The sequence below is a fragment of the Tamandua tetradactyla genome, chromosome 1 (genome assembly GCF_023851605.1).
Source record: "Tamandua tetradactyla isolate mTamTet1 chromosome 1, mTamTet1.pri, whole genome shotgun sequence".
NCBI classification, from domain to species: Eukaryota; Metazoa; Chordata; class Mammalia; order Pilosa; family Myrmecophagidae; genus Tamandua; species Tamandua tetradactyla.
Genome location: NC_135327.1, coordinates 82708291 through 82735595, shown reverse-complemented (window position 1 = coordinate 82735595; position 27305 = coordinate 82708291). Strand labels below are relative to the sequence as shown.

General features: G+C 39.4%; 1 protein-coding gene across 1 annotated transcript in view; it reads left to right on the top strand.

The window, feature by feature from the left end:
- The window catches only part of POU6F2 (POU class 6 homeobox 2), a 506010-nt gene that overhangs the window by 363944 nt on the left and 114761 nt on the right, over positions 1–27305 (top strand). The window contains exon 5 of the mRNA XM_077162553.1: positions 21956–22344. Coding sequence (XP_077018668.1) covers positions 21956–22344 — 389 coding nt within the window. The remainder of the gene's footprint in view (positions 1–21955; positions 22345–27305) is intronic.

Below are 27305 nucleotides of genomic sequence, written 5' to 3'. Positions count from 1 at the left end.
TAGGATTTTAATTAGTATTACATTGAATCTATAAGGCAATTTGGGTAGAATTGACATCTTAACTATAGTCTTCCAATCCATGAACACTGTAGTCCTTCCATTTATTTCAGTCTTCTTTGGTTTCTTTTAGCAATTTCTTGTAGTTTTCTATGTATAGGTCTTTTGTGGCCTTAGATAAATTTACTTCTGATTTCCTCCTCAGATTGTTCATTGCTAGTGTATAGAAACACTAATGATTTGGGGGTGTTTATCTTGTACCCTGCCACATTGCTGTACTTATTTAGTAGTTCTAGTAGCTTTACTATAGATTTTTCAGAATTTTTGACATATTCATATGCCAATAGTGAAAGTTTTACTTCTCTCTTTCTAATTTATATGCCTTTTATTCATTTATTTTTTTCTTATCTAATTGCTGTAGCTAGAATTTCCAGCAAAATGTTGATAACAATGGTGACCATGGGCATCCTGGCCTTGCTCCTGATCTTAGAGGGAAGGATTTCAGCCTTTCCCCATCAGTATGATATTAGCTGTGGATTTTTCATATATTTCCCTTTATCATGTTGAGGAAGTTCCCTTCTATCCCTACCCTTTGAAGTATTTTCATCATGAAAGGATGTTGAATTTTGTCAAATGCCTTTGCTGCTCAGTTGAGATAGATGATCATGTATTTTTTCTGCTTTGATTTACTGATATGGTATATAACACTAATTGATTTCCTTGTGTTGAATCAGCCTTGCATACTGAAGTAAATACCGCTTGGTCATGGTGTATAATTCTTTTAATGTGCTGCTGAATTCGATTTGTGCATATTTTGTGGAGGATTTTTGCATCTATATTAGTTAAAGAGATTGTGATGTTGGCGTCACAGACTGAGTTAGGTAACTTTCCCTCTTCTTCAGTTTTTTTGAAGAGTTTGAGCAGGATTGTTACTATTTCTTTCTTGAATGCTTGATAAAATTCACATGTGAAGCCGTCTGGTTCTGGGCTTTTGTTTTTTGAGAGCTTCTTGATGACTCTTTACCTGTGATTGGTTTGTTGAGGTCATTTGTTTCTTCTCTAGTCAATGTTGATTGATCATGCTTTTCTAGGAAATTGTCCTTTTTATCTGTGTTGTCTAGTTTATTAGCATATAGTTGCTCATAGTGTCCTCTCATTATCTCCTTTGATTCTGTGGGGTCAGTAGTTATGTCCCTTCTCCCATTTCTGATTTTATTTATTTGCATCCCTCCCAAGAGAGATCTTAGACTCACAAGGGCAAATCCAGTGAGAATAGGGGCAAAGACAGAAACACATAAACCAGGAGTTATTAAATATTTGCTAGCAAAGGAACCCATTGGCTCTCTTAGGAAAAACCAAACAAGGCTCAGTTCCTTTAAGGTTTGTGTGGCCATATTGAACAATTGTGACTTGTTCAACTTTATTTTAACCCCACCATAACTTTAAACTCATTCAGTAGGGCTAGTTCTTCACCTTTTCCTAAAGGACAAGTCAGGGAGATTCCACAACTTTTTCAGTCACTCCTAAGTAATACCAACACTACCTCATTTTTAGTAAATGGAATAGAATGCCATAAATATAGTGTTCAGACCAGGTAATAGTCAAAAACTCTAACTTGATTTGAAGTTTCAGCTCCTCCCAGCCCCCAGGTCCTATGTCTCAACAGGTTGCAAGTAGAAAGTCTGCAGTTGGGGAAAAGGGTTAACTGACTCTCTCTCTTAATGTTTCAGCTCCTACTTCCCTCTCTGACTACCTTCAATTTCTCACCTCTTCAGAGATAACGGAAGCAGGGACATCCCTACTTTACTAGCACCATCAGGTGGCTTCATGCTCACTGGACTTGGCAGATGTTTAAAGTGGACTCTTTCTCAAGAGTGATTTCACATATAGATCCCTTGATGCAGGTGATGCACTACCCCCCCCACCCCACCCCAGTTAAGCTCCAGCACCCTGGAGAAATGTTGCACTCCCTCTAATGTCACCTTACTGAGATCTGTTTCCTCCTTTGTATGACTCTGCTGGACAGGATATACGATGACCCACACTGGTACTCTGTGTGTGTGTAGACCACATCCAGCTCCTAGGAAACCCTTAGACAAACCACAAATGCCAGCCACTGCCACTTCTCTCTCCTTAGCTTCCCCATTAGGACAGCTAACCAGTCTGTCTTTTACTTTGGGATTTTCCAAGCAAAAGCCCAACACAAGTACAATGGGCCCCCATTGCACAAACAAGTTCTGTGCTTGGATCCACTAAAGCCACTCTTTCTTGACATGAGGTGAAGGAGAAAGAGCCACTACTCACTGGTTGAGGTGGGACTCATAGAATACTAATAACTCTTTCTAGAAAATACTATTTAAAATCATATTCTTTAACATCAATGAAGAGGTTAAGTGTCTACTTAATTCTCAGACTATCACTTTAAAAATCTGTAGTCCACCGTAGGATCTTTGCAGCAATGCTTATAGGACCTTGGCTGGAGAGTCCACTTTTACATCCTCTTACTGCAGTATTGATGATAGCATTTCCGTATACCTTAAAGCTCTCTCAATCCCCATCATTCAACTTCTCTTGGCTGTCTTTCATTAAGTTATTGCTGATTCCCACAAGGCTGGCCTCCATGAAGAGAGGCTGCTTCTTCAATTCTCTATCCTCAATAACAGGCTGTTTTCTTCAGTCCCTATAAAAGAATGAGACTAAACTAGAATATTTAAATGTGTCTCCATCAGTAAAAGTTCAGAGAATGACATTCAGTTAGAGAGTCTGCCTCACTCTTTGAGCTCCCTCAGAATGAATCTCTATGTAGCAAAGAAGGTATTTATCTCTTCTCAGCTGGGACATCCAGAGCGCAGTCAAGAATCTCAAAATGTGATCCAAGAGAATAAATACCAGCAAGGGGCCACCTGTGGACCATCTACCACCTTCAATCTCTATCTGAAAATCTACCTCAATGGGTACCAGCAAGGGCCACATGTTTGGGGGAAAACAGATGTCCTTCTTACTGAGCTGTAGCAGAAGTCCTTTTCCTGGGTAGGTGTCTATGATGGACTTTAGAAGGGTTTGAACTCCCCTGAAAATTTATGTTAAATATAAGCCTATATTTTAACAAATTCTCAAAAGATTCATGACCTGAAAAAGGTCCAGAGTTTCAACATGGTCTCAACCAGGAGAACAGTGTTATAATACATTACAATATGCCCAGCATCTGTAAAAGATGAGACCATAACCGAGGTGCCAGATCATCACACCTACCAGATGCTAAGGGGGAGAGGGGGCTGCACAAACAGATGAGCTTGGTTTTGAAAGAAGTATACTGTCATGAGAGAGAGAAACTGGGCAGGGGACAGGGGAGGGTGCATTTCAGAAAGAAGAGCAAACAATAACAAAAGCACAGACGAGAAACCCAAGTGTGTTTGGGGACCAATAAGCAAGTAATTCAGCAGAATGTGAGATTACATATAGGAGAATGGTGGCAGCTAAGCTAGAAAATGGGGTTGGGGCTAACTTGAGAAGGGACTTAATGTGAAGGGTGAAGATTTTGAACTTATTTTGGAGAAGTGGGGAGATGGTGAAAGTCCTTTAAAAAGATGAAATGTTATTAATGTATCTGAATGTATCACAGTTGGGCATTTTTAGGTCTGTTTTCCCAGCTATCATGGGAATGAACTCCAAAAAGCAGAAACAAAATCTAATTCGTCTTTAGAAATTCAGAATTTGCACATTGCCTTAGCACATGGTAGTGTGAAAAGGGAAGATGGATAGAAAGAAAAAAAAAAGGAGGTAAGTGGGGAAAGTAGGGAGGAAGGTAGGAAGAGAGATGGGCAGGAGGGAAAGAAAGAGAATGAGAGAGAGAGAGGAAGGGAGAGAGAGAAAAGAGCTGTGCTTTTTAAAACTGTTGGAAGAGAGGACAGCAGGAAATCATTACATCAGTCTAGGCAGGTAACAATGAGAGCTTTCATGAAAGTAGCGAGTAGCTTGAATTTATGAGATGCTATGTTGTCATAGCACTCAAATACTCATCTTCCTCTAAATAGCTTTTCATTAACCTCACAATTCTGCTCAGGACTTGTATTTCATGTTTTAATACATTACCATAAATAGAAAGACTGTAATGTCATTTTACCAGAACAGTTAATGAATTTGTGCGCACCCATCCTGCATGTTCCCCAGTTTCCATTTCCTGATGGTGAGGAGCAGAGCGTGACCACGGAAAGAGGAGGGAGTAGCTGATCAGTGGGGGTCCCACACGTATGTTTCTGCCCTTCTACCCCCTACCCATTTAACAGGGCATCACACTGGCTATGCTCGGCTGACTTCACATCCTGCCAACCAGGCTGTACTAAAAACCTGACCTTCAACTCAAACCCTCTTAATCCATATGCTCCATTATGTTTCTCCCCAGATTGGGTTGAATTTGGGTCAGCCCTGGGTTAGGATGACATTTTTTGCTCTTCTAAGATTATGATTTAATCTGTCCATCTCAGACCCACCTGAAGCACTTTTCTTTTGATTCAGATAACCTTTCCGGGCACTCTGAGCTTGTCATTTTCTCTGTGACCACATTTTATATACATCCTTCATGTTGAATTCCTATAGCACACCTTCAGATCCTGAATCCTTCAATGTTGTTACTTCTTTTCATTCCTTTTTAGTTCATGAAACAGAATTATTCTACAGGATTTTCAAGACATGGCTCCAGATATGTCAGGGTGGCTGTCTTTACCTGCATAGTTACCAAAAAAAGGAGCACAGGCATTTGTCTTAAATTTCTATAAATCGGTAACATTCCCCTAAATTAATTGTAGGTCCTCGCATGCTTAGAAGTCAATGATTACATGCAGTCTTCTAGAAACCTGACCAGTAAATGTCTTTAACTTCAAGAATCACCCACAATATATCTTATTTTGTGAATCAAGCCAGAGCAAGCATATGAATACAAGTTAGGCAAAAGGAATAAGATGAAAGTTGACAAGAGTCAAATCAAGTTCCATTTACCTACTATGATTATTTCTCAACTTTTAGTGACCATCTACTGTATGCAGGTTGCTGAGAGGAAACAGGAAGGTTAAGAAAAATAAAGAGCTGAAGTAAAAAAAAAAAGTTGCCTTCCTTAGGAAGCTGACTATTTGGTAAGAGAAGCAACTAGGTACATGTTAATTGTAGTGCAAGGCACGTGTCCCCTTCTAGGAGTGCACAGGAGAGCCAGTCATTTTGGCCACTGTGGGTCCCAGCCCTGCCCAAGGGGGGCAGCTGCTACTCTATTCCAGTTCTTGCACGTGGGCACACTGCAAATGGGAATGAGAGTCATGTGCCAGACCTTTTTTTTTTTTAACGAGAAATGAACAATTTATATTGCATGTAGACTGTGGTAGTTAGATTCAGTTGTCAACTTGGCCAGGTGAAGGTGCCTAGTTCTTCACCTAGTTCTTCTCATGTTGCTGTGGACATGAGCCAATGATATTTCAGCCTCATCTGTTGCTCATTACATCTGCAGTCAGTTAAGAGGCATGCCTGCTATAATGAATGATGTTTGACTTAATTGGCTGGTGCTTAAATGAGAGAGCGCAACGTAGCACAGCCCAAGCAGCTCCGCATATGTCATCTCAGCACTTGCAGCTCAGCGCAGGCCTTTGGAGATGCAGAAAGAAATCACCCCAGGGAAAGTCGTTGGAACCCAAAGGCCTGGAGAGAAGACCAGCAGAGATCTCCCTGTGCCTTCCCACAAAAGAAAGAACCTCAGTTGAAAGTTAGCTGCCTTTCCTCTGAAGAACTAATGAAATAAATCCTCTTTTTTAAAAAGCCAATGTGTCTCTGGTATGTTGCATTCCAGCAGCTAGCAAACTAGAACATAGACCCTCCTGGTTTTTAAATTTTGCCCAGTAATTAAAACTTTTTAAAAGTCCTGTTTCCATAAGTGTAGGGGTGTGGCCATCCTGTCTGCTGGCTGTACCAAGCCATGTACCCACCAACTTCTACACCTCAGCTGGAAAGGAGGGTTCTTGGAGGAGATTAGGTTGGGTCAGGAAAGACTGGTTGATCTCCAATGCTGGACTGAAAACTATGGTTTAATTATTTGAACTATAGAGAACTATTATAGATTTTTTTTAATTAGTGGGACAATCTCATCTGTGTTTTGGAAAGATAATCCTAGTGGCATATGGGCACTTGGCACCCAAATTGATAACATTTGTTGAATGAATGAATGAATGAGAGAGAGAATGAAGAGGTAAGAAATAGACTAATATAAATGTTAATCAAAATATCTTAATATTAAAGGCAACAAATTAGAGCCAGTTAATGGACTCTTTCAGTGATGCAGACAAAGCCAACAGAAGAGAATGGAAATGAAAAAAGTGATAAATATAGAAACTATCTGAGAGACAGAGTGTCACTTTTCGTGGAGGTCGTTAATGCTGTTCACCAAATTTTGTTGGCTCTCCCCTTCTCTGAGAGTTGACAGGATGGTATTTCCCTGTCCCCTTGTGTTTGAGTGGCGCCACGCAACTACTGCTGGCCAGTGGGTTATCAAAGAAAAGGATGGAGGTCATCTCTGAGCCAGAGTGTTTTATTTGAAAGCTGTCTTTCCTTCTGGCATCGTCCCAGCTATGTACAAGATAGTGGCTGCTCCATCTATCTGGGCACCTGAGCCAAGCCCCCTGCTAATTTATGATGATGTGAAAAGAAATATTTTGTCGTGCTAAACCACTTAGGTTTTGAAATTGTTACCACAGTAGAACCTAACCTATCCTGACTTTTGGGTTTTTGTTTGCCTCTTCTGTCTATACTGCATTAAACGAAGTAAGGACAATACTGTTTTACTTCCCATAAACAAGATTAACCAGTCTGGCAGAAATCTATGAGACATTTGTACCCATATAGGTAAATGCTACCTTATTACATTTTAGCCTCATTAATATTCCAGCATTTATTGCTTTTTATGAATTTTCCAAGGACTCAGGGGTTTCTTTTTTGTTTTTGCATGGGCATGCACCAGGAATCGAACCGAGGTCTCCAGCATGGCAGGCAAGAACTCTGCCTGCTGAGCCACTGTGGCCCACCCCAAAGGATTCAGTTTTGATGATCCTTTCACCCCTATTGGATTTGTCATTACTGCAATTAGTTATTTCATTGAAATTATTAGTGGTCCTCTTTTTTAACTTATTACACATGAAAGCCTTTAAGATGAGCTATGTGAATTTAGGGGCTAAATTATACATCAATACAAAATACCCAAATTATCCATGCGGTGTATTTATTCCTACCAAAGAATTCTTCTGGAGGGATGGAAGAAGAAAGCAAGAATGAGAACAGTAATAACATACATCATGTAAGATGAGTAACTTTTACTTGTTACACATTTTGCTACAACATGAAAGTCATTTTACTATAGGTTTCTTTTCAGTGAATTTTGAATGGAATTGCAGATCTGGCAACAGTATTTTTTTATTCTTACATCTCAAGATTAGTTTAAGGCAAGTATTGCCATTTATTTTGAAGACCCAGCAAAGCTGGAATACTTGTGGTCCTTGAATGTGTGCATTTAGATTTCTCCTGTAAAGTGAGAGGAAAAATATACCTTCTCCTCTTCTCAAAGAATAAGTAAGAACAGCGAAGTAAGATCTATAAAGCTTTTGGCTACTCTGAAGTTGGTGTATAAGAACAAAATTGAATTGCCTGTTTAGGGAGTTTAAAGTTCAGCCTAGATAAGGAAGTTTTGTGATGATATGGGGGAAATTAGAAAGAGGAGAACTTAGATTCTTAAAAAGAAATCTCTTACTATACACTCTAGCCTCCACAGCCTTCTAAGGGAATCAGCCACACATCTTTGTCACTTAACTTCTTTTAATCTGAACTGACAGATCACTGGAGAATAACTGTAGGGAATAATCCCCACACTGGCAGAGGGGATGGACTAAATCAACCATGAAAATAAGCCCTGGCCCATGTGCCTTTAGCCTAAAAGAAATTTGAGTAAACATAGTACTGTAAACCAGGCACTGTATCCATTGAATTGCCTGTATTGCTTTCTCCTGCAAATCTCCATTTGTAGCAAAAGCAAACATTGATGCTTTAAAATCCAGGGTTCATCTTGTTTTTTCTTCTAAGTTTAAAGAATTATTTTTTATTTTATTAACATGGCACCATTTCCCTAGCGTCACATTCAGTGACTATTGGTTTCTCTTCTACTCAAATGAGAGAAGTAAAAAATTTCCTTGGAAAAAATAATGCTCAATAGAGGTTAGCTATAATTTTAAACGTATTAACTTCTAGAGGAGAGTAGAGTGCCCTTCTCAGAAGAGGTTACCTAGGATGTAAGTGATTGTGGGTTTTGTGGTTTTTTCCACATTTATGGAGGGAAAACATGGGATTTTACATAAGCACTTCATTGAGCTGCCTTCTGTTTCACCCAAATGTGCCTTCAGTCATCAAACACATGATATGAGGTAAGGAGTGAATGGGACTTTTTCAGGGATATACTATGAGTTTCATCCGTCTTACACACACATACGCTCACACATACACACAGCTTCATTATCCCTGCAACTGGAGAATGCACAGAGCGCAGATAACTGATATCCAATGAACGCCCAGCTGTTTCTGCCTTCTATTCTTCACCAAGCCCTCTGCCAAATTCAATAAGAGAAGGAAACCAGTTATTGTGTGCGAGTTAGATTTCTCTGATGGATGAATTTGGCCTCATCTGTTGAACAGCAGATTTCAAGTAGAGAATGAATGTTTCCATCTACAGTCTCTGGATTCCCTGCAGGCTATGGAAATATTAATCAAGCAAAATCAAGGAGCATGTAGAATCCATCCACAGGATCTCAGTCAAAATATGCATGCAAATTGTAAGAGTTCTAATTTGAAATTACATTATCACTTGAAAACAAATCTAAGAAGACAGAAGAGGGTAATTTAAATCTTTTTTCTTAAGGAAGGCCTTTAAAACTTTCAGCTTTAATAGACTGCAATATCTTTCTTTACTCGTGTTATAAAATTTATTAGGAGCAGGATATGCACACTAAGTCCCATACTTCTAAAAATACATAAGAAGGATCCTTTCCCAGTACTTGGAAAGAATTGTCCCAACTAAGAGCTCATGTTGTCCCAAATGGTCTTAGAAAGTTCTAGACCCAATTTCTCACCTTTACATCTTTAAAAAATCTTTTTTGTTTTTAATTTCTTTCTCCTCCTGCCAGATGATTCAAAAGATTTTGCCTTCAAGAAAACTTCAGTTACTCAGGAATTTGTATGCACATAACCCCTTTGCAGACATTTACATTTTTAATCAATCAAAGATATTTGGTACACTCACTCAAATTTTCTCTTCAGCATGAATTATATTAACCAGTTTCACTACACTGGATAAGTTCGATACATGGATTAATCCATGCAGCCTTATTAAGGGTAAACAATATAAAATATAGAGATCATATGTGCATATTTGTATGTTCTTAATTTTTAAAATGGTCATATCAGACTATAAGAGACAGAAACATCTTCAGGTTACTTTTAAAAGGGCCCCTCACAATATTAGTACCACACATGTGACTAAGTTTGTGTTGAAAAGAAAGATAATGGTGTTCTGAGGCCACATGAGTTTATTCAGTGTTGGATGACAAAAAAATTAATTAGGTTTCTTTAATGTCGAAATTCTAAGTCATTAATATTCTAATGCTTGCTGTGACTTTCCAAAAATAGTATACTACTATAGTGTCTCCCCAATTTTTTTTTTTTTTACCATGAAACACTTTTTTCATAGAACATGTCTGGGGGCTAGCATTCCATGGAATGTTCTTTGGGAACATTTCTTACACTGTCAGGAACAAATGGCTATTGTTGGCTTTTCAAAAAAGACTCATGTCACAGGACATCAATGGAGCCCACGGTTAAATTGGCCAATGTGGGTTTCAGATCTCAGCTTAGGCAGCTCAAGAAACTCAGTCTAGTTAGTGTCCTAGAATGGATCAAAACATCATGATGCCGACTCACAGTGGAGGAGACAGATTTACAAAATCAGAATGTCTGTTTTAATTTACAAAGAAAGATTTCATTGTCAAGGGGATCGGTATGATTGTTCTTCATCCAACACATTCTCTGCTTACAGAGGACAATTCCAGGGAAATCCTTATCTTGTCAGAAGTTGCTAGATATCAATACAGACTAGGCATGTCGATCATTCCCATAGATAGAGTGGCCACATATACACTACGCCACAATGGGATATACATGCCACCTTTTCAGTCCATGGGCATTAGACACCCCTCCACCTCAGAAATTGCTTCTGTAATACTTCTCTTTCTGTGTTTCTGGTAATGACTAACCTGCTTCTGGTGGATACTTACTTTCTATCAACATGCTTAAACTGTCATCAGTTCAAAGCTTTCAGGTACTCTAAGCACTATGCCAGCAGGAACTGTTTCTCCTTTATTCAACTCTGTATCACCAGCACCTTGTTCAGTAGTGACTAATGGACCATGTTTTTGGAGCCTGGGAACCATCTCTCTCTTTAAGGTGGCTTGATGTAATACATATTATGTTATATAGTTATATATTAAATATTATATATAATATATATTCTTGCCAACATATATAGTCAAGGGGGTCTGAAGTTATTGCCCTATGGCCAACCCATTACAAACAAGTCCTGGGGAAATTCTTATCTTCCCACTCTGAGGGGAATTTCCATTTTCTTAACTGCACCTTGGTGTGCTCTTCTATATAGCACCATTACCTGCTGATGGTAACCTAAAAAATACTGCATTTGATTCTTAGTAAGTTCTTTGGTTCTTGAGTATTGAAGTTTCTCCTCACTTAAGGAAAGCCAGAAGTGTCTCGAATGTATGCTCTCTCCCCACTTGGAACCAGATGACTCACTGGTGAAGGAAGGAACAGAAGGAGAACTTCAAGAAAGGATCAACTCAGAGGTGCCATTTATGCTTAGGAGTTCCCTGGGTTTAGGATGAGGCAGGAACCTCACCTGAAATCTCACCCTTGCTTGACTACTTCCCTTTCCCAATCCTGCTTGCCTTAATCTCTTACTAATTTCTTCTGGGAAACCTTGTACTGTAATCCTTGGCTCAGGGTCTGCTTTTTGGAGAATCCACCTTAGTTCACTTTATAAGGTTGTTGAGAGGCCTGATTGAGAAAATGAATGTCAAGGGCTTAGAACAGTGCCTGACATATAAGAATTATCTTTATCACACAAGATGGAGCCAAAAATTTGAAACTGATTTTTTTTTCTCTTTACGTTTTATCAGAGTAATATAGACATGTGGTTAAAAGTCAATTTAGTGTAGAGGGCCGATGAAGAAAAGCCCAGTTCTTAGCTACATTGCTTTCCTTCCTCAGTATTACTCCCCCAAAGCATTGCACTTCGCCACTTCTGGTTTTAGCCCTTAGGTTTTTAAATACTCTCCATCTACCTCTGCTTCCTGATTTATTAATTTTACTTAGTATCTGTTTATTTCCATGGTGTATGAGGGTTTAACTCATATCTCCTACCTTCTCCTTCCTTCACCTCCCAATAAAATTACAGCACTGTTTTGTTTTTTTAACTTTTTTTTTAATTTTTTTATTAATCAAAAAAAAGAAAAGAAATTAACACAACATTTAGAAATCATTCCATTCTACACATGCACTCAGCAATTCTTAGTATCATCACATAGATGTATGATCATCATTTCTTAGTACATTTGCATCAATTTAGGAAAAGAACTAGCAAAACAGCAGAAAAAGATATAGCATGTTAATATAGAGAAAAGAATTAAAATAATAATACTAATAAAAAAATATATATATAAAAAAAGGAAAAAGAAAAAAACAAAAACAAAAGATACAAACAAACAAACAAACAAAAAACTATATTTCAGGTGCAGCTTCATTCAGTGTTCCAACATAGTTACATTACACTTAGGTATTATTGTGCTGTCCATTTTTGAGTTTTTGTATCTAGTCCTGTTGCACAGTCTGTATCCCTTCAGCTCCAATTACCCATTATCTTACCCTGTTTCTAACTCCTGCTGGTCTCTGTTACCAATGATATATTCCAAGCTGATTCTCGAATGTCGGTTCACATCAGTGGGACCTTACAGTATTTGTCCTTTAGTTTTGGGCTAGACTCACTTAGCATAATGTTCTCTAGGTCCATCCATGTTATTACATGCTTCATAAGTTTAGTCTATCTTAAAGCTGCATAATATTCCATCGTAGGTATACGCCACAGTTTGTTTAGCCACTCGTCTGTTGATGGGCATTTTGGCTGTTTCCATCTCTTTGCAATTGTAGATAATGCTGCTATAAACACTGTTGTGCAAATGTCCGTCTGTGTCTTTGCCCTTAAATCCTTTGAGTAGATACCTAGCAGTGGTATTGCTGGGTCGTAATCCATTCTGCCAGTCTATGTCTTTTGATTGGGAAATTCAGTCCATTAACTTTTAGTGTTATTACTGTTTGTATAATATTTTCCTCTACCATTTTGGCTTTTGTATTATATATATCATATCTGATTTTCCTTCTTTCTACACTTTACTCCATAGCTCTCTCTTCTGTCTTTTCGTATCTGACTCTAGTGCTCCCTTTACTATTTCTTGCAGAGCTGGTCTCTTGGTCACAAATTCTCTCAGTGACTTTTTGTCTATAAATGTTTTAATTTCTCCTTCATTTTTGAAGGACAATTTTGCTGGATATAGAAGTCTTGTTTGGCAGTTTTTCTCTTTTAGTAATTTAAATATATCATCCCACTGTCTTCTAGCTTCCATCGTTTCTGCTGAGAAATCTACACATAGTCTTATTGGGTTTCCCTTGTATGTGACGGATTGTTTTTCTCTTGCTGCTTTCAAGATCCTCTCTTTCTCTTTGACCTCTGACATTCTAACTAGTAAGTGTCTTGGAGAACGCCTATTTGGGTCTATTCTCTTTGGGGTGCGCTGCACTTCTTGGATCTGTAAATTTAGGTCTTTCATAAGAGTTGGGAAATTTTCAGTGATAATTTCTTCCATTAGTTTTTCTCCTCCTTTTCCCTTCTCTTCTCCTTCTGGGACACCCACAACACGTATATTTTTGCGCTTCATATTGTCATTCAGTTCCCTGATCCCCTGCTCAAGTTTTTCCATTCTTTTCCCTTTAGTTTCTGTTTCTTTTTGGAATTCAGATGTTCCATCCTCCAGTTCACTAATTGTAGCTTCTGTCTCTTTAGATCTACCATTGTAGGTATCCATTGTTTTTTCCATTTTTTCTTCTTTGTCCTTCACTCCCATAAGTTCTGTGATTTGTTTTTTCAGATTTTCTATTTCTTCTTTTTGTTCAGCCCATGTCTTCTTCATGTCCTCCCTCAATTTATTGATTTGGTTTTTGAAGAGTTTTTCCATTTCTGTTCGTATATTCAGCATTAGTTGTCTCAGCTCCTGTATCTCATTTGAACTATTGGTTTGTTCCTTTGACTGGGCCATATCTTCAATTTTCCGAGCATCATCCATTATTTTCTGCTGGTGTCTGGGCATTTGATCAGATTTCCCTGGGTGTGGGACCCGGCTGGTTGAAAGGTTTTTCTGTGAAATCTCTGGGCTCTGTTTTTCTTTTCCTGCCCAGTAGGTGGCGCTCGTGGCGCTCGTCTGTCTGTGGGGCAGTCCGCCCAGGAAACCGCGCGTGGAGGGGGGGTCGCCGGCCGCCGCGGCTTGGGGGAGTGCCGGTCCAAATTGCCCAGCTGGCCCGAGACGCCATGCGTGGCGGGAGGGCCCCACTATCCAACGTTCCCAGTCAGACCGGGGAGCCACGTGCGTGGAGGGGACCCCAGTCGCCAGCCGCCCCGGCCGGGAAAACGCACGCCCCTCGGGTGTCTCACCGCAGCAGATTCTCCCTGCCCGTTCAGCCGTTCCAGAATGGGGTACGCTGTCTTTTTGGTCTCTGTCATGGCTCCGGGAGCTGTTTCGTATTGTTTGTTTTTTTAGTTGCTTTTCTGGAGGAGGAACTAAGACCCGCGCATCTTACTAAGCCGCCATCTTCTCCGGAAGTCCCTACAGCACTGTTTTTAATAATAATTTTAAATAGCAGACTTAAAGCCCTATTTCTTGTTTTGTAGACTACAGAGGTATCTTCCTCTCCACCCTCCCACCAACCTGTCACTTCTACATTGTCCATTGTCAAGGATGATTGCATTTATGCTCCCATTAAGTCTTTTGTGCTTTGTTTATGGGTTGTTTCAACAAATTGAAAGCCAGTAAACACTCTTTACTTTATTATGTCTATGTAAATATTACTTCCTTCAGAGACAAGAAATATGCTGTGATCAAATATCTTTCTCAATCTGGACTTTAATGCCACACAAAGAGAATATTCAGATGGATTATCCTTTCATACTCTACCAAGTGCTCAGAATCACATCACTTTTTTTTTTTTTTTGCATTATTGGGTCATGTTTGTTTCTTTTATTGTTTCTTATAAAGCAGTTTGTCATTTCTTATATTGTGTGTTTGTTTTTGCCTAACGTTTCTTATTGCCCACTCTTGTTATAATTGTGAGAAGAAGTAAGTATCTATTCAATTTTCTTTAGAAGATGGCTACTATCTTCCAACTTCTTACTTTTTCTATGCTTCTAATCCAGTCTTGTTTTTCTTCTTGGAACTTGGTAACTTCTTATTCTGATTTGGAACAATTTGCTTCATATTTGGATTGTCACTTTCATAGACAGCTTTGTTTTCCCTGAAGTTTTTTTGTTTCCTTTCATTTTCCCCCATAGTCACAAATTTATTCAAAATCTCAATTGTTATATCACTTCTATGGAATCTTTCCGTTTTCTCTTGCTTTTTGGAGTGGCTGATCTCTGGAATTGCTGGACAGTTGCCAGAGTGATGCCCCCTTGTATTGCTCTCCTAAATCTGAATTCTTCCTTCCTCTTGGTTCCTCGCCTTACTTTCTTTACTGGAGGACCTACTCAGCTTTCTCAGAAGTATATAGAGAGAAGTATTTACAAGTCCCAAAATGGGCCTTATTCTGCTCTTACCCTGGTGGTCAGTTTGGCTAGCAACAGAACTCTGGGCTGAGGCTCATTTTCCCTCGTAACTTGAAAGGCACTGCTCCACTGTTTGCGGCTATACAGTTGTGAATGAGAGGTGCGGTAGCAGCTTAATGTCTCTCTCTGAGATCTGGTAGGATTTTTAAGGATCTTTATCTTTGGTATTCTGAAATTCTGTGGGAAAGCATCTTGGTGTAGATCTTTTTTCTTTCACCTTGATTGATACTCAGTAAGTGCTTAAAATTGAAAAACACTCTATTATTTCTTTGATGATTTCTTCTCCTTTTTCTACACCCCACCCACTCTGCACTGACCTTTTCTTTTTCTAGAATCCCTATTAGTTCCCTATTAGTCAATACTGGATCTTTGTATTAATCCTCACGTCTCTTATTTTTTTTTTCACATTTTACATATATCCCTGCCTTTTATTTCCATTTTATCTTCTAAACTCTCTAATGATCATTTATTTCATTTATCACATTTTTAGTTTCAAACAACATTTTCTTGTTTTTTTTTTAACTATTCCTTTGTCTTAGTATGCTGATCTTATAATATAAACTTTTAAAAACTTTCTAAATATTTTTTAAAATTCTCTTCTGTTTCCTAAATTATGCCTCTTTCCATCAGGGTTACTGTACTCCTTTTTTTCTTTGTTTCTTTCTTTCATTTCCAGGCTTTCTAAAAATGTTTAGTATTTATTGTTACTATTTCTCACTCATATTTGTTAATAAATAATTCAGAAGAATGATGGAGAGCTTTGTGAATTTGGGTGAAGTTGTGGTCTGAATGGCTTTTGTAGTCTACATTTTTTTAGAATCTACATGTCTAATGAGTTCCCCGAGTAATTCTCATCCACAATTTGAGATAGACTTCTGAAGCAAGTGAAGACAACTAACCTAAGAAAGAAACTTGGGTGGTTCAGGCAATATATATATGGGCAGTATTTTCATTGGATGAATTCACAGCTTTGCTTTCCCGTCTTAAATGCAAAAGAAGCAATAGGCAGAGTAAAAGCATAAGCAGCAATATTTTTAGAACTAATAACACCTATCACGTGTGAAATGACTACAGAACATGATCTTTGAGTCAGAATTAAGGCCAATTTCCCAGGAAGTTTTCACTTTCTGCATTTCAAAATCCCTAGACTCTGACATGCCATTTTCCAGCTATTACCACTGAAGGCTGGCACTCCCTTTAATGAAGGACCAGAAAGAGTTCCTGACTGGCATCTTTAGATCTACTGCCTTAGGTGTTTATTACTTAGAAGATGTGTTTGAATATCCAATTTTATTAACTCCAATTCCTCCTGCAGGATTGTTCTAGATTCCTTTTATTTTTCTTCTACTAGAGATTGTAAAGGACAAAAAAAAAATGTGAACAATCATACCGAGTTAAGAAGGCAAGGGCTTCATCAGGGAGCATTGCTTTTCTTTTCAGTGGTCCATGGGCCAAGGGACTGATCTAAGAATTGCTGCTCCTAGTTACAACCAGATCCAGCTGGAGAACTCTTTGCTCCCTCCCGACAATAGTATAGAGTCAACATGTCATGTGTTACACTGACAAAATAACCTGATACCCTATTTAGTTAAGGCCTTTCTTAAAATGTCACCAAGGCTGAGCACCATTTCACTGCCACTCTATGACGAAGCATAGAGGAAGCATTCTCTTACCTTCAAGAAACCTGTGACATGAATCAGCACCCTGTATCCCTTTCCCACTCATAGTTCTCACCACCCTTTCCTGTACCCCTGCATTTCTGTTCCCTATAATAATTTGTGGCTCATACTCAAATTTACATCTTTATCCTCAGAACCCACATTTACACTTCATATCAACAGGCTTTAAAAAATGTTTTGCTTTCAGCAGGAAAGAGGTACATATTACCCAGGAGCTGAATAATTCATCACTGAGCAGACACCCTTCAAATTAGGGTATGGAGCTGGTTTCCTGCACCGCCTGTTCTCAAGTACAGAGCTGTGAAGTGCTGCCTTCTATAAAGGAGCACGTCTCTTTGTTCAAACCAGTGAGGCAGATAGGTAGCCCTGTCTGTACAAGTAATTCTGTTGTTAAGAGGTTTGGGAAAATGGCAGACCTAACATGGAGTCTTCCCTAGCACTCAGTAGCTGTGTCAACTTGGCTACCTCACATAACCTTTCTGAGCTCAAGTTCTAAATGGATAATGTGGCAGAAATATCAGTTACACATATGTTAGTCTTAAAGAGCTCATTTAAGCATATAATATACATGAAAATACTTTCCAAACTATGGCACACTTTCATATTTTCAACCCAAATGTTCATGATTCTACCGTCTGTCTGCTCAGTGTCCAGCGCCCAACCAACTCTTCCCCAACCATTTCTAGAAGGCACAGAGTCGTCTTGCATGCAATTAGGAATAAGTCACGATCCACTTTGATACTAACCCTCTTTTGCCCTCTCAGGAGGGGTCACCGCTTTCATCCCCGTTGCACTGTGCCTGTCTCTACCACCACCCCTGGGCACAGCCCTTGCTGGGGTCTCTTGAGCCCTTAGGACCACAGTCTATGTGGAGTAGAGGATTATTCTCTTCCCTTGGGGTGTCCCAAAGCAGTGTAGCTGGGTCCCCAAAGTGTGAGTGTAGAGAAGCAGGACTTTTTTTTTTAATTGTGGTGAAATACACATAACATAAAATTCACCATTTTAACCATTTTAAAGTGTTCAGTTGATTGGCATTAAGTGCATCCCAACACCTTGCAGCCATCACCACTCTCTAGTTCCAGAACATTTTCATCACCCCACATGGAAACTCCACACCCAATAGCAGTCATTCTCCATTTTCCCCAGCCCTAGATCGCCATTAATCATTAACCTGCTTTCTTGTCTCTATAGATTTGCCTATTCTGGCATTTCATATAAAAGGAATCATAAAGCATGTGGTGCTTTGTGATTGGCTCCTTTTACTTAACAAATGTTTTCAGGGTTGCTTTTTTTTGTTTTAACTTAGTGCTCTTCTCTCCCTGGGACCAGGCTAGCACTGGGGGGCAGGGCTAAGGGTGGGTTGAATAACCTTTAAACCATGCTTTTTTTTATATATATTTCCTGGTCACTTTCATTCATGAGACTCTGCTACTTCCTTTCTCCTTAGAATGGGTCCACTTCCCTTTGTAAATATCGTTCCTGAGGCTACTGTAGTTTCTCAGACATACCCAGAGGTGTGTAAACGTCAGAAGTATGCATAGCTTGTCCTCCTTCCCACAAGGAAGATGGAACCCAGACCATCAGTTTGCCAGCTATGCCGACATATGCCTGAATCTGAACAGTCCAAGAAAAGTCTGAAGTTGAGACCCTGACTAGACTTATTATAATAGCGTGATCTTTTCTTCAGCGTAAGGTAGATGAGGACATTGCTAAGAATCACACTTTCTTTAGCATCTGAGTACCATTTACTCTCTGTGAACCCTAAGGCATTTCAAATGCTTTGCTAAGTTTAGGACACTTTTGAATTTCCACTCCCCTGCCCTGAAAGTAATCTTATGCGAATCCCACCTTATAGGGTTCTGATATCTCTGGTAACAAGGTTCTATTTAGGTGTGTGGTTTACCTAGGAAACCTTTAATCAAGTTTCAAAATGAGAAATTGTTTCTATTTTACAGGTGACATATAGAAACTGAACAAATGGAGAAGTGTAGATCTTTGCTTTTCTTTTGTCATATTAAATTATTTATTTGGGAGGTTTTATGCCACTCGTTTTGCCACAGAGCTCTTTTCTCTCTAGGAAATTCAAAGTTAGAAGACATTTTACTTTGCGTTTCTTTTTCAAAGTTGTGAGGTTTAAAAATTCAAATACCCTAATGTAAATTTCTGTGTATCTCATTTTCTTTCATGCTTGCCATTATTGTAGTTTAAATTTTACATTGGCCTATATAAAGTATAGTAACCAGGCATAAAGGAAACAATTATAAAAGAACATAAATACAAGTGTAAAAAGTAAAATCTTTAATCTTCCATGCATAGGGTCAGAGTTTTACCCCAACAAACATCTTTTTATCTGCAAACATTCTCTATAGTTCAAATATGTCCTTGAACCTTCCTAACAGCACCATCTTATTTTTCATCCTTCTGTGGCCACATTTCAGTATGCTTTATACAATGAGCCATTTCGATGCTTCACATTTTAGCAATTTTTTGCTTCCATTTTCATATTATTGTATAGGTGGCTTTGGGCTTTTTAAGACCAGAGTCACATTTGTATACAATTCCCTCATGCTTCTCTTTGCATCTAGTACATACCTGAACATATTTTATTTTCCAGCATCTTTTTACTTGCAGATGCCAAATTAGTTTATGTAATTCAAAGGAGTTTAGCTTAGTTTTATGCCTTTCCAGACAAGTTGCTATGCTGGGAAAGAAATATCCAAGAAATGTTAACTCACAGACATAAAGAAAGTAAGACACATTTGGGACCATGTCTCATTAGTAGTTTAGGGTCTGCTGCATCTACCAGTCTGCCAATATCTATCTGCCAATATTCCTCAGTCTTTCCTGTTTCTAAATGTTGATTTAGATAAATGCTTTTCTAAGTAAAAAGAAACAGTATTGTATTTAATTCAGCCATGAAAATAAGCACTGACATATGTGCCCCCACCTGAAGGAAATCAGGACAGGCCTTATTTGAATGAAGCAGGAGGCCAGATGCAATCAGGTTCCTGAAGTTTGTAACTCCACCAAAAGGAGAGGGCACCCCTCACTCCCCTAGGACACTCCAGATTGCAGAAGATCCTAGGAGGTCAAAATTGAGCTGGATTCCCAGACCTTCAATAAAATATGATGTTGTACAGTAGGAGCAGGGAGGGAGAGAACAGCAAAATGAGGCTTTCCTCTTAAACTTGCAATGAAAGGGATAATGATGGTGGTATTTTCCACCCTTCACACTGTGAAACAACTGTGACTAGACTTAGAATAATTCAGTAGTCCAGTCAGGATGTGCCCAGCCCAAGTGGTCTGACACAGAAGCCCTGCTTGGCACCTGAGAGCACAGAATTGGTATTTGTACCCCTGAGAACTGTCAAACTATCATTTCACCAAAGCATTTACACTCTACTTTAAACAAATCTGGCTATAGGTTCAAAATCTGATTTACAGCATAAGTCAGTTGTGAATGATCCATCTTTCTACCGCTTTTATGAGATGGACTGTCTCCCTTCTCTGGGGTAGAAAGTCATTCAAAACTTCCCCGACTGCCCCAGGCAGTCCATTTCTACTGTCAGTCTGGTGTTGCCCAGCCTGGAATGTTTTGTCCTCCTTTCCTTCTGAGGCATGAACTTCAATCTCCCGAACCCTCTCTGCTGACATCCTACATCCTCCCTGAATGCTGTCTCAATCAGTGACTCCCTCTCCTAATCTTCTTAGCCCTTTTTGGTGAGTTTCACACTACTGATCATTTAATCAGTGAACCTGGGCAGGACCCAAACCTGCTTTCTTCTTGTGAGTTTGTCTTAGCTCCTCAGATAGATTGTAAGTGCCTTGAAGGCAGTACTGTTTCCTTTTTAAAATACTACCCAGTCCCTGGCATGGTTGCCTGGAGATGTTCGATAAATATTACAAAAAGATTCTTAACTCTACAAAAACACTCACCAGTTGTTTTCCTTATAGAGAAATTTCTTCAGGTGCCCCTGATATATGATTTAATGTGCACATATTTTTTAAGAGCACAGTTTTTGCATGTGAATGTAGGTATATCATATGCCACTTCACTGAACTTCTTGATATAAAAAGAAAAAGAGTATTTTCTAAAATGGGGACTAGTTTAATGCTGCAAACAGGAACATATTGCCTTTGGAAGTATTGACTAATTGTAGGTACTGGAGGAGCAGGAAAACGTCACAGCCAAACCCTATGGGTTCAACATCAATTCTTATAGATATATATAAAAATTATGTATAATAATAATTTATATATATATATTATTGGGCTTGTTAGAAACCTTCTTGGATGTTGAGATTCAGGCAAGAGGAAAGTGACCTTGGGTTTTCAGTTATTTTCTCTAGATCACTGTTTAGTCAAGCAAAGTGTCTTCCTACTGTAGAAATTGCTCAGTGCTACATGGGCAAATGAGAACAAAATTTAGCCTGCTCAGTGCCAAGATGCCTTTTCCTACCAACTCTTACTTTTCATGTAACAGGAAAATCTTCACATGTGATTTCATTCTCTCAGTTCCTTGCCAACCTGAGGTGCCAATGAGTCTAGCTCCTGCAATGGAAGAGAACATGGATTTACAGTTCACAGTCATATCCCATCACCTATATAAACTTCCTGTTTGAGGGATACTGTCTCTTTGATCTGCAGGCAAAAATTCAGACTGAGCCTTTTGACTTAGCAAAACTGAGAAATTAAAATTTTAATTTAAATTAAATTAAAAAAGAAAACATCACCTATAGAAATTTGAAACTAACATGTCTGAGCAAAGTGCTGGAGGTCTGAAGTAGACAGTGAAAATGGCACCATTAGGGTATTGCAGAGAAGGGGGATCACAAAAAATTTGTTTTCTGCTCTTAACTCCAGTGAATCACTTGCCAAAAGAATTAGGCTGGCTGAGCTTTAAAAATCTAAATCGAATCTCTAAAGCACAGTATATTTCCCGAGCAGTATGAAATGCAAGAGACAGAGAAAGTACTTAAAAATAATCTCCATTCCCAGGGCATACACCTTCTTGGCTTCCACTGCTCATTACCTGAAAAAATGATGCTTGCTGTTACATTCTCATCCTCCCTAAATTAAAAAACTTCCCTAAAAAGTGGCTTTATTTCTCCTCGTTCCTACCAGCCCTCTTAAAAACCGAAGAGCGTCAGGGAAAAAGGACAAAATCTTCTAAAGGAGACCCTCCTCAGCTTGTGCAGGACAAGCTAAGACGCAACAAGAGGTTTTGTCGTGTTGATTTCAACTCCACGTTCACTTTCTTTCCTTCTAGCTACCTCATCCCTGAACTCCCAACTACAGCAGCTCCAGCAGCTTCAGCAGTTCCAGCAGCAGCAGCAGCAGCAGCAGCAGCAACCAGGACAGCCTCCCCAGCCAGCCAGCCAGCACCCGCAGCCAACCCTGCAGGCATCCCCGCAACCGCAGCAGCCGCAGCCCCAGCCCGCCCCACCCCAGCAGCCGCCACCTGCCTCCCAGCAGCTGCCAGCGCCTCCGTCTCAACTGCAGCAGGCTCCGCAGCCCCAGCAGCATCCGCCCCACCCCCACCCGCAGAACCAGAACCAACTGTCTCCAACCCAGCAGAGCTCAAGCCCCCCTCAGAAACCCAGTCAGTCCCCAGGACACGGCCTTCCGTCGCCGCTCACGCCACCCAATCCTCTGCAGGTACGCACCCCGTCCCGCCCCCGCCAGCGCAGAGGACCTTTCCATGGGATTGGGTCGTCCCCAGGAGCAAAACTCAGCATCCACTTCCGTAGCATCTAATTCAAATTAATCTCTCAGATATAAGGAAGAGGAAGCAAAGCAGGCAACTGGGGATGCATGTAAACAAAACAAATAGAAGCCCATTGAAGTCGCCCTCCAAAGGATAAATGTTATCTGTTTCCTCCTGCGAGAGGCCAGCACTCTAAGTGCACTTGTAGCGTGCAATAATTCCATTTTATGATACTTTTTGAAGGCAGCAAAGATAGCATGCAATTAAAATTATTACTAGCACAGTTTTGTAGCCCCTTGGAGAACTGCACAGACTGTCCATGAGGCACGGTGGTTATTTCTCTAGATTATGAATACAACAGTGTCTTACCTTAAGTACTTTGTGCTCTTTTGTTTCTATTTTTCTAAAGACTCTCTGGGGTTAGGAGGAGAAAGAAATTTAGCCCCAGTCTATGTCCCAGATTCCAACCATTACTCCATATACTAACAAGTATCCTCAGTCCACGCAGAGAGCCTCAACAAATATGCATTTTTATCAAATAATATGGATTCCATATATTTAGTTCATTCCTGTAAGGCTGATGGCCTTGAATTAGATATTTCAGGCTAATCATGAAAGCTCACCTTTAATCTACCACTTAGAAGAAGGGGATAGGGGAATTCAGGAATATATAACTTGAAATTGAATCCCTTTAAAAAATATTAGCATCAAAATGTAACAGCTGTGATGTCATTATCTCAGATCTAGAAATTGATAGCTCAAGCAACTAACACAATGATGTTTTCCCCATTGACATTTCACATGAGCTTGTGTATTTATGGTGTAATTTTTTATTTGTCTAATAATGTAACTAATTCCAACAGCTTGAACAGCCCAGACACCCCGTTTCAAATGCCAACCTCGCCCTTCTTGCTGGTGGTGCCTGCACCCCAGTTAGCTAGTACTGTCCTGCCTGATGGCAAGTCAGGCATCTTCAGATCCTAAAGAGCAAAGCACACAAAATCAAGATAGGGTGGTACACGGGCAGAAAAGCAGGTCAATTAGAGACTTAATGTTTTAAAGCTGACTTGGTTTTCCCATCACTTTGTAATCTTTGTAGTTGGAGTCTCAACAATCGCCCAAAAATTTCCTAGAAATTAAGATATTTGTGTGAGATGGGTAATTATGCTTTCCGGGGCACTTGGACCATGACTACTTTCTATCCTAGGATTTTCCTAGGTCAGGGTTAAGGATCTATTTTTACAAATCTTACAAGTGTGAGTCAACAGAATACCCTTGTCACGGAACTGAAATGAACACAGGCTAAAAAAGTCTCCATTTTACACATCACATTTACTGCAAGCACATGTATAATCAAATTTACAAAATGCATGGTTACAGCGATTGTAATGTCTTAGCATTTAGAACTCAATTCTATTATTCCAAAGACTAACACGTTTTAAGAGTGGTTAAATCAGATGTACACATATGCCAAGTGATTAAGCACTTCTTCTATCTGAGCCACCAAAATAGGCAAAATTGACAAGGAAAAAAATTACCCTGCCTTGAGGGATAAGATTACTTAGCTCAGTCCCCAGTTGTTGCATAGAGTCCAGTATTCCTTTCCTTAAGAAGAGTTTTGAGCCATGTCAACATTAGCCTTCTCTGAACACTGTTAGCTTCTTAAAAATATTTGTCAGTGAAAACCCAACATAGATGAGCCCAGGTGAATGAGCATTAACAGGTGATGAGATGAGGGAAATACATTTAGCCCCAGGGAAATACATTCTCTTAGGAGAATTTCCAAAAATTCTTCCAAAGGTGTCCCCTGGAAATCTGGGGGCGATTTTGTTTTGTTTTTGCAATAAATGAAGTCTCAGAGATACATTTTCTTCTCTATAACTCTGAGAGAATATTTGAATTTTGCACTGTTGGAATTTAGTCATTAACTTAATGAATTCAATGGGAAGGTCCTATTCTAGCTTCTTTTCTAGATTTAATGAACGACCGCCAAAGGAGTGATTGGAAAAACATTGTTTTAAATATTACACAGTAGATATAGAACTAATTTTTAATAAATCGATGTCATTAAGAACAAAAGGAATTTTTTTCCTTTACTGTAGAAAAGGAAAGGCAGAATTTCATGGTTTTAAAATATACTTTTTTTTCTGTAAGAGCTGCAAGGCTTTTGAGTTAGTGGAAGGAACATGGAATGTTTGAACTTTTTACAAAAGAAAACTATTAAAAAGAACTGCAATGATATTTAACTCTCGAAGGTAATGATCTTTATGAACGAGAATGAAGTATTTTTATTTGAAGACTATTAAGGAATAAAGATCAACTAAATTCAAATATGACAGCTTAAATTTCATTGTATAGCTCTTAAATTTCATGTAGGCTTTATCTTTTTACATTATTCAAAATCTGTCTGAGAGATATTAGAATTATGCAACTTAAATTGTCAGAGAAAGGCAATAATTCAAAAGATTGAGCTGTTTTTCTAAAAAATATTTGAAGGATAACAACAGTTCCTTCTAGAACTGTATAGATGCTGTCACATTTTCAAGAAAAAAATATATCAAAGTAACTTGTGTAGATACATTTGAGTCAGGTGGTTTCTCTAGATGCAAAAAAAAAAAATTAATATTGCTGGTGGGTGATAACATTCTGGACTAAAATTCTCCAAACCCTTGGGTTTTTCTGTAATATTGCAATATAATTTTATTTCACTTTTTCACTCAATTCCATGAAACGGATTGCATTTCCAAAACCAGGTTGTTGTTTTCAAGATAGATATGAACAGCCCAGACACCCATTGTTCTAGCAGTGTTCTCTGAGTTTCGGAGAAGCTCAGCTAGGGGAATAACTTTGTTCATTAATCTTAGTTGCTCAGGGTTATAGAAGGGCTGGTGTTCCATGGTGGGTACCAGAAACGGCCCCTTTGAGAACCACCTCCTCACAACTTCATTCTGTCCTGGAAGGGGGGAGGACAGAAGTTCTAAACAGGAGCTGCAAGCGCGAATGTCCTCAATTAGTATAAATAAGTAAAGTAAATTTGGGTATAGAACTCAAAATCCAATTTTGAAAACCATATGTGGAACAAACGAAAATACGTCTGTGTGCTGGATTCAGCCCTTGGGTTTCAGACTGGATATTAGTACATACCCCACATTTTTGCTCCAGCCCACCAGCCACAGGCTGTGCCAGAATCTTACACTGGAAATGTACAGGGAGCAAATCAGAAACAAAAATAGAAACAACTTTTGGGGGAGGAAAGCCATGATCTAATCAGCTCTGGATAGAGAAAAGGAATGCATGATTTAATTTAAATATCTAATTTAGATTTGGATAAAGACCCCATAAGCACAAAAATAGTGACATAAGTACCTCCTTTCTGTGACTTCTGAGATGGCTTTTCTTGAGAATATTCATTTGTATTGGGGAAATTCAGAATAGTTTGCAAAAGCCCTAATATTTGCTTCTGAATGAATGAATAATACTCCCTTCTGAATGATATAGGGAAGAGCTGGGCATGGCTGGAACCAGTCCCGGTGTAGTAGGAAGGGGCCAGCTTGGGAGACCTCTGGGATTTTGAGACCTCATTCTAATTCTGATCCTGCCTCCAACTAGCTCATAATGTTGGACAAGTCATTTTTGCTCTCTGCCTTCATTTTCCTCATCTGTTAAATGTGAATCGGTCCATAAGGTCTTTTTCAAGCCCGATGTGATCTAAATGCTGGTAGGTCTCTGAAACTTTATTGGTTATTGAAAACCAACAGACCCTGAAGCATTTCTGAGTATTCCTCAAGGTCAGGTTAATTTCTTCCCACTCGGCTGGGTGGCAGAGGAGGGGCGGGGGACAGACGTAAGTGGGATAATGATAACAGAAGCAGGTTTTATCTTAGGCAGAGAGTCCAAATTAAGGTCCATTCTTATCCTCAGAGAGCCACCACTGTAGTCTCTGGTCCCAGATTGCTTTTCCCCACCTACACATTAGAGAAGCTTAAGGAATCAAATACTGCATTTAACCTCGGCCTGCTGCGTACCGTCTTACATAGCAGGAAGCAGGATAATCTCTTCTTTTTCTTGTGCTGCACATTTTAATAAATAACAGAGGGAGAGAGCGGTAGAAGCTGGTAGGGGAGAGAAAGCTATCTGTGCCCAAATGAGGAATGAGGGGCAGGCTTACCTCTTCAGAGGTGAAGTCACTCCAGAGAAAGTGTAAAATGTGTTCTCTGCCGTGTGCATTTGCGAATGCAAAGGTCTTGTTACCACTCAGGTGTGTTGGAATAAATTGTATCCAACTTCCACCTCTGCCACATTCCTCCTGATCTTCCCACTGGGGGATGCTTTCCCACTGGCTAACTTTTCAGGAGTAGCTTCCAAAGTAGATGTGTGGTGGGGAGGGTTGTACATTGCCACTTTTTAAAACAAATAACCCTAAAGCCTGGGGAGGTTGTTCATCCTATGTGACTTTCATCCTCTTGAAAGAAAATGGTCAATCAGCGGTACCTCCTGTAGGAAAGACCCAATGCCCTGGTCAACTCCACTCCCACCCTGACCCCCACCCTTCCACCCCACTCCAGTTTTGATCCATTTCATATGGTTTTGCGGAACTATGTCTTTACAGCTATAAAGGAAGGAGGCAAACGAAATGCAAACTTGTTCAGTAATATTCTGGGTTTTAAGTTACAGATCCCTAGCAGTGGATGAACTAGGCAGATAGATTCGTTGCAAATTCTGTTAGACCTCAGACATCTACACCTACCTGGAGCTGAACCACACTTGCTTTGGGTGCAAAATTTTAGTATGTGCCCTCCAAAAACAGTAATCAAGAGACATTTTTATCTTTATTAGAGAAGTTGTGAGTTTACAGAACAACCATGCATAAAATACAGGATTCCCATATCCTACCATATTATTTTGCAGTATT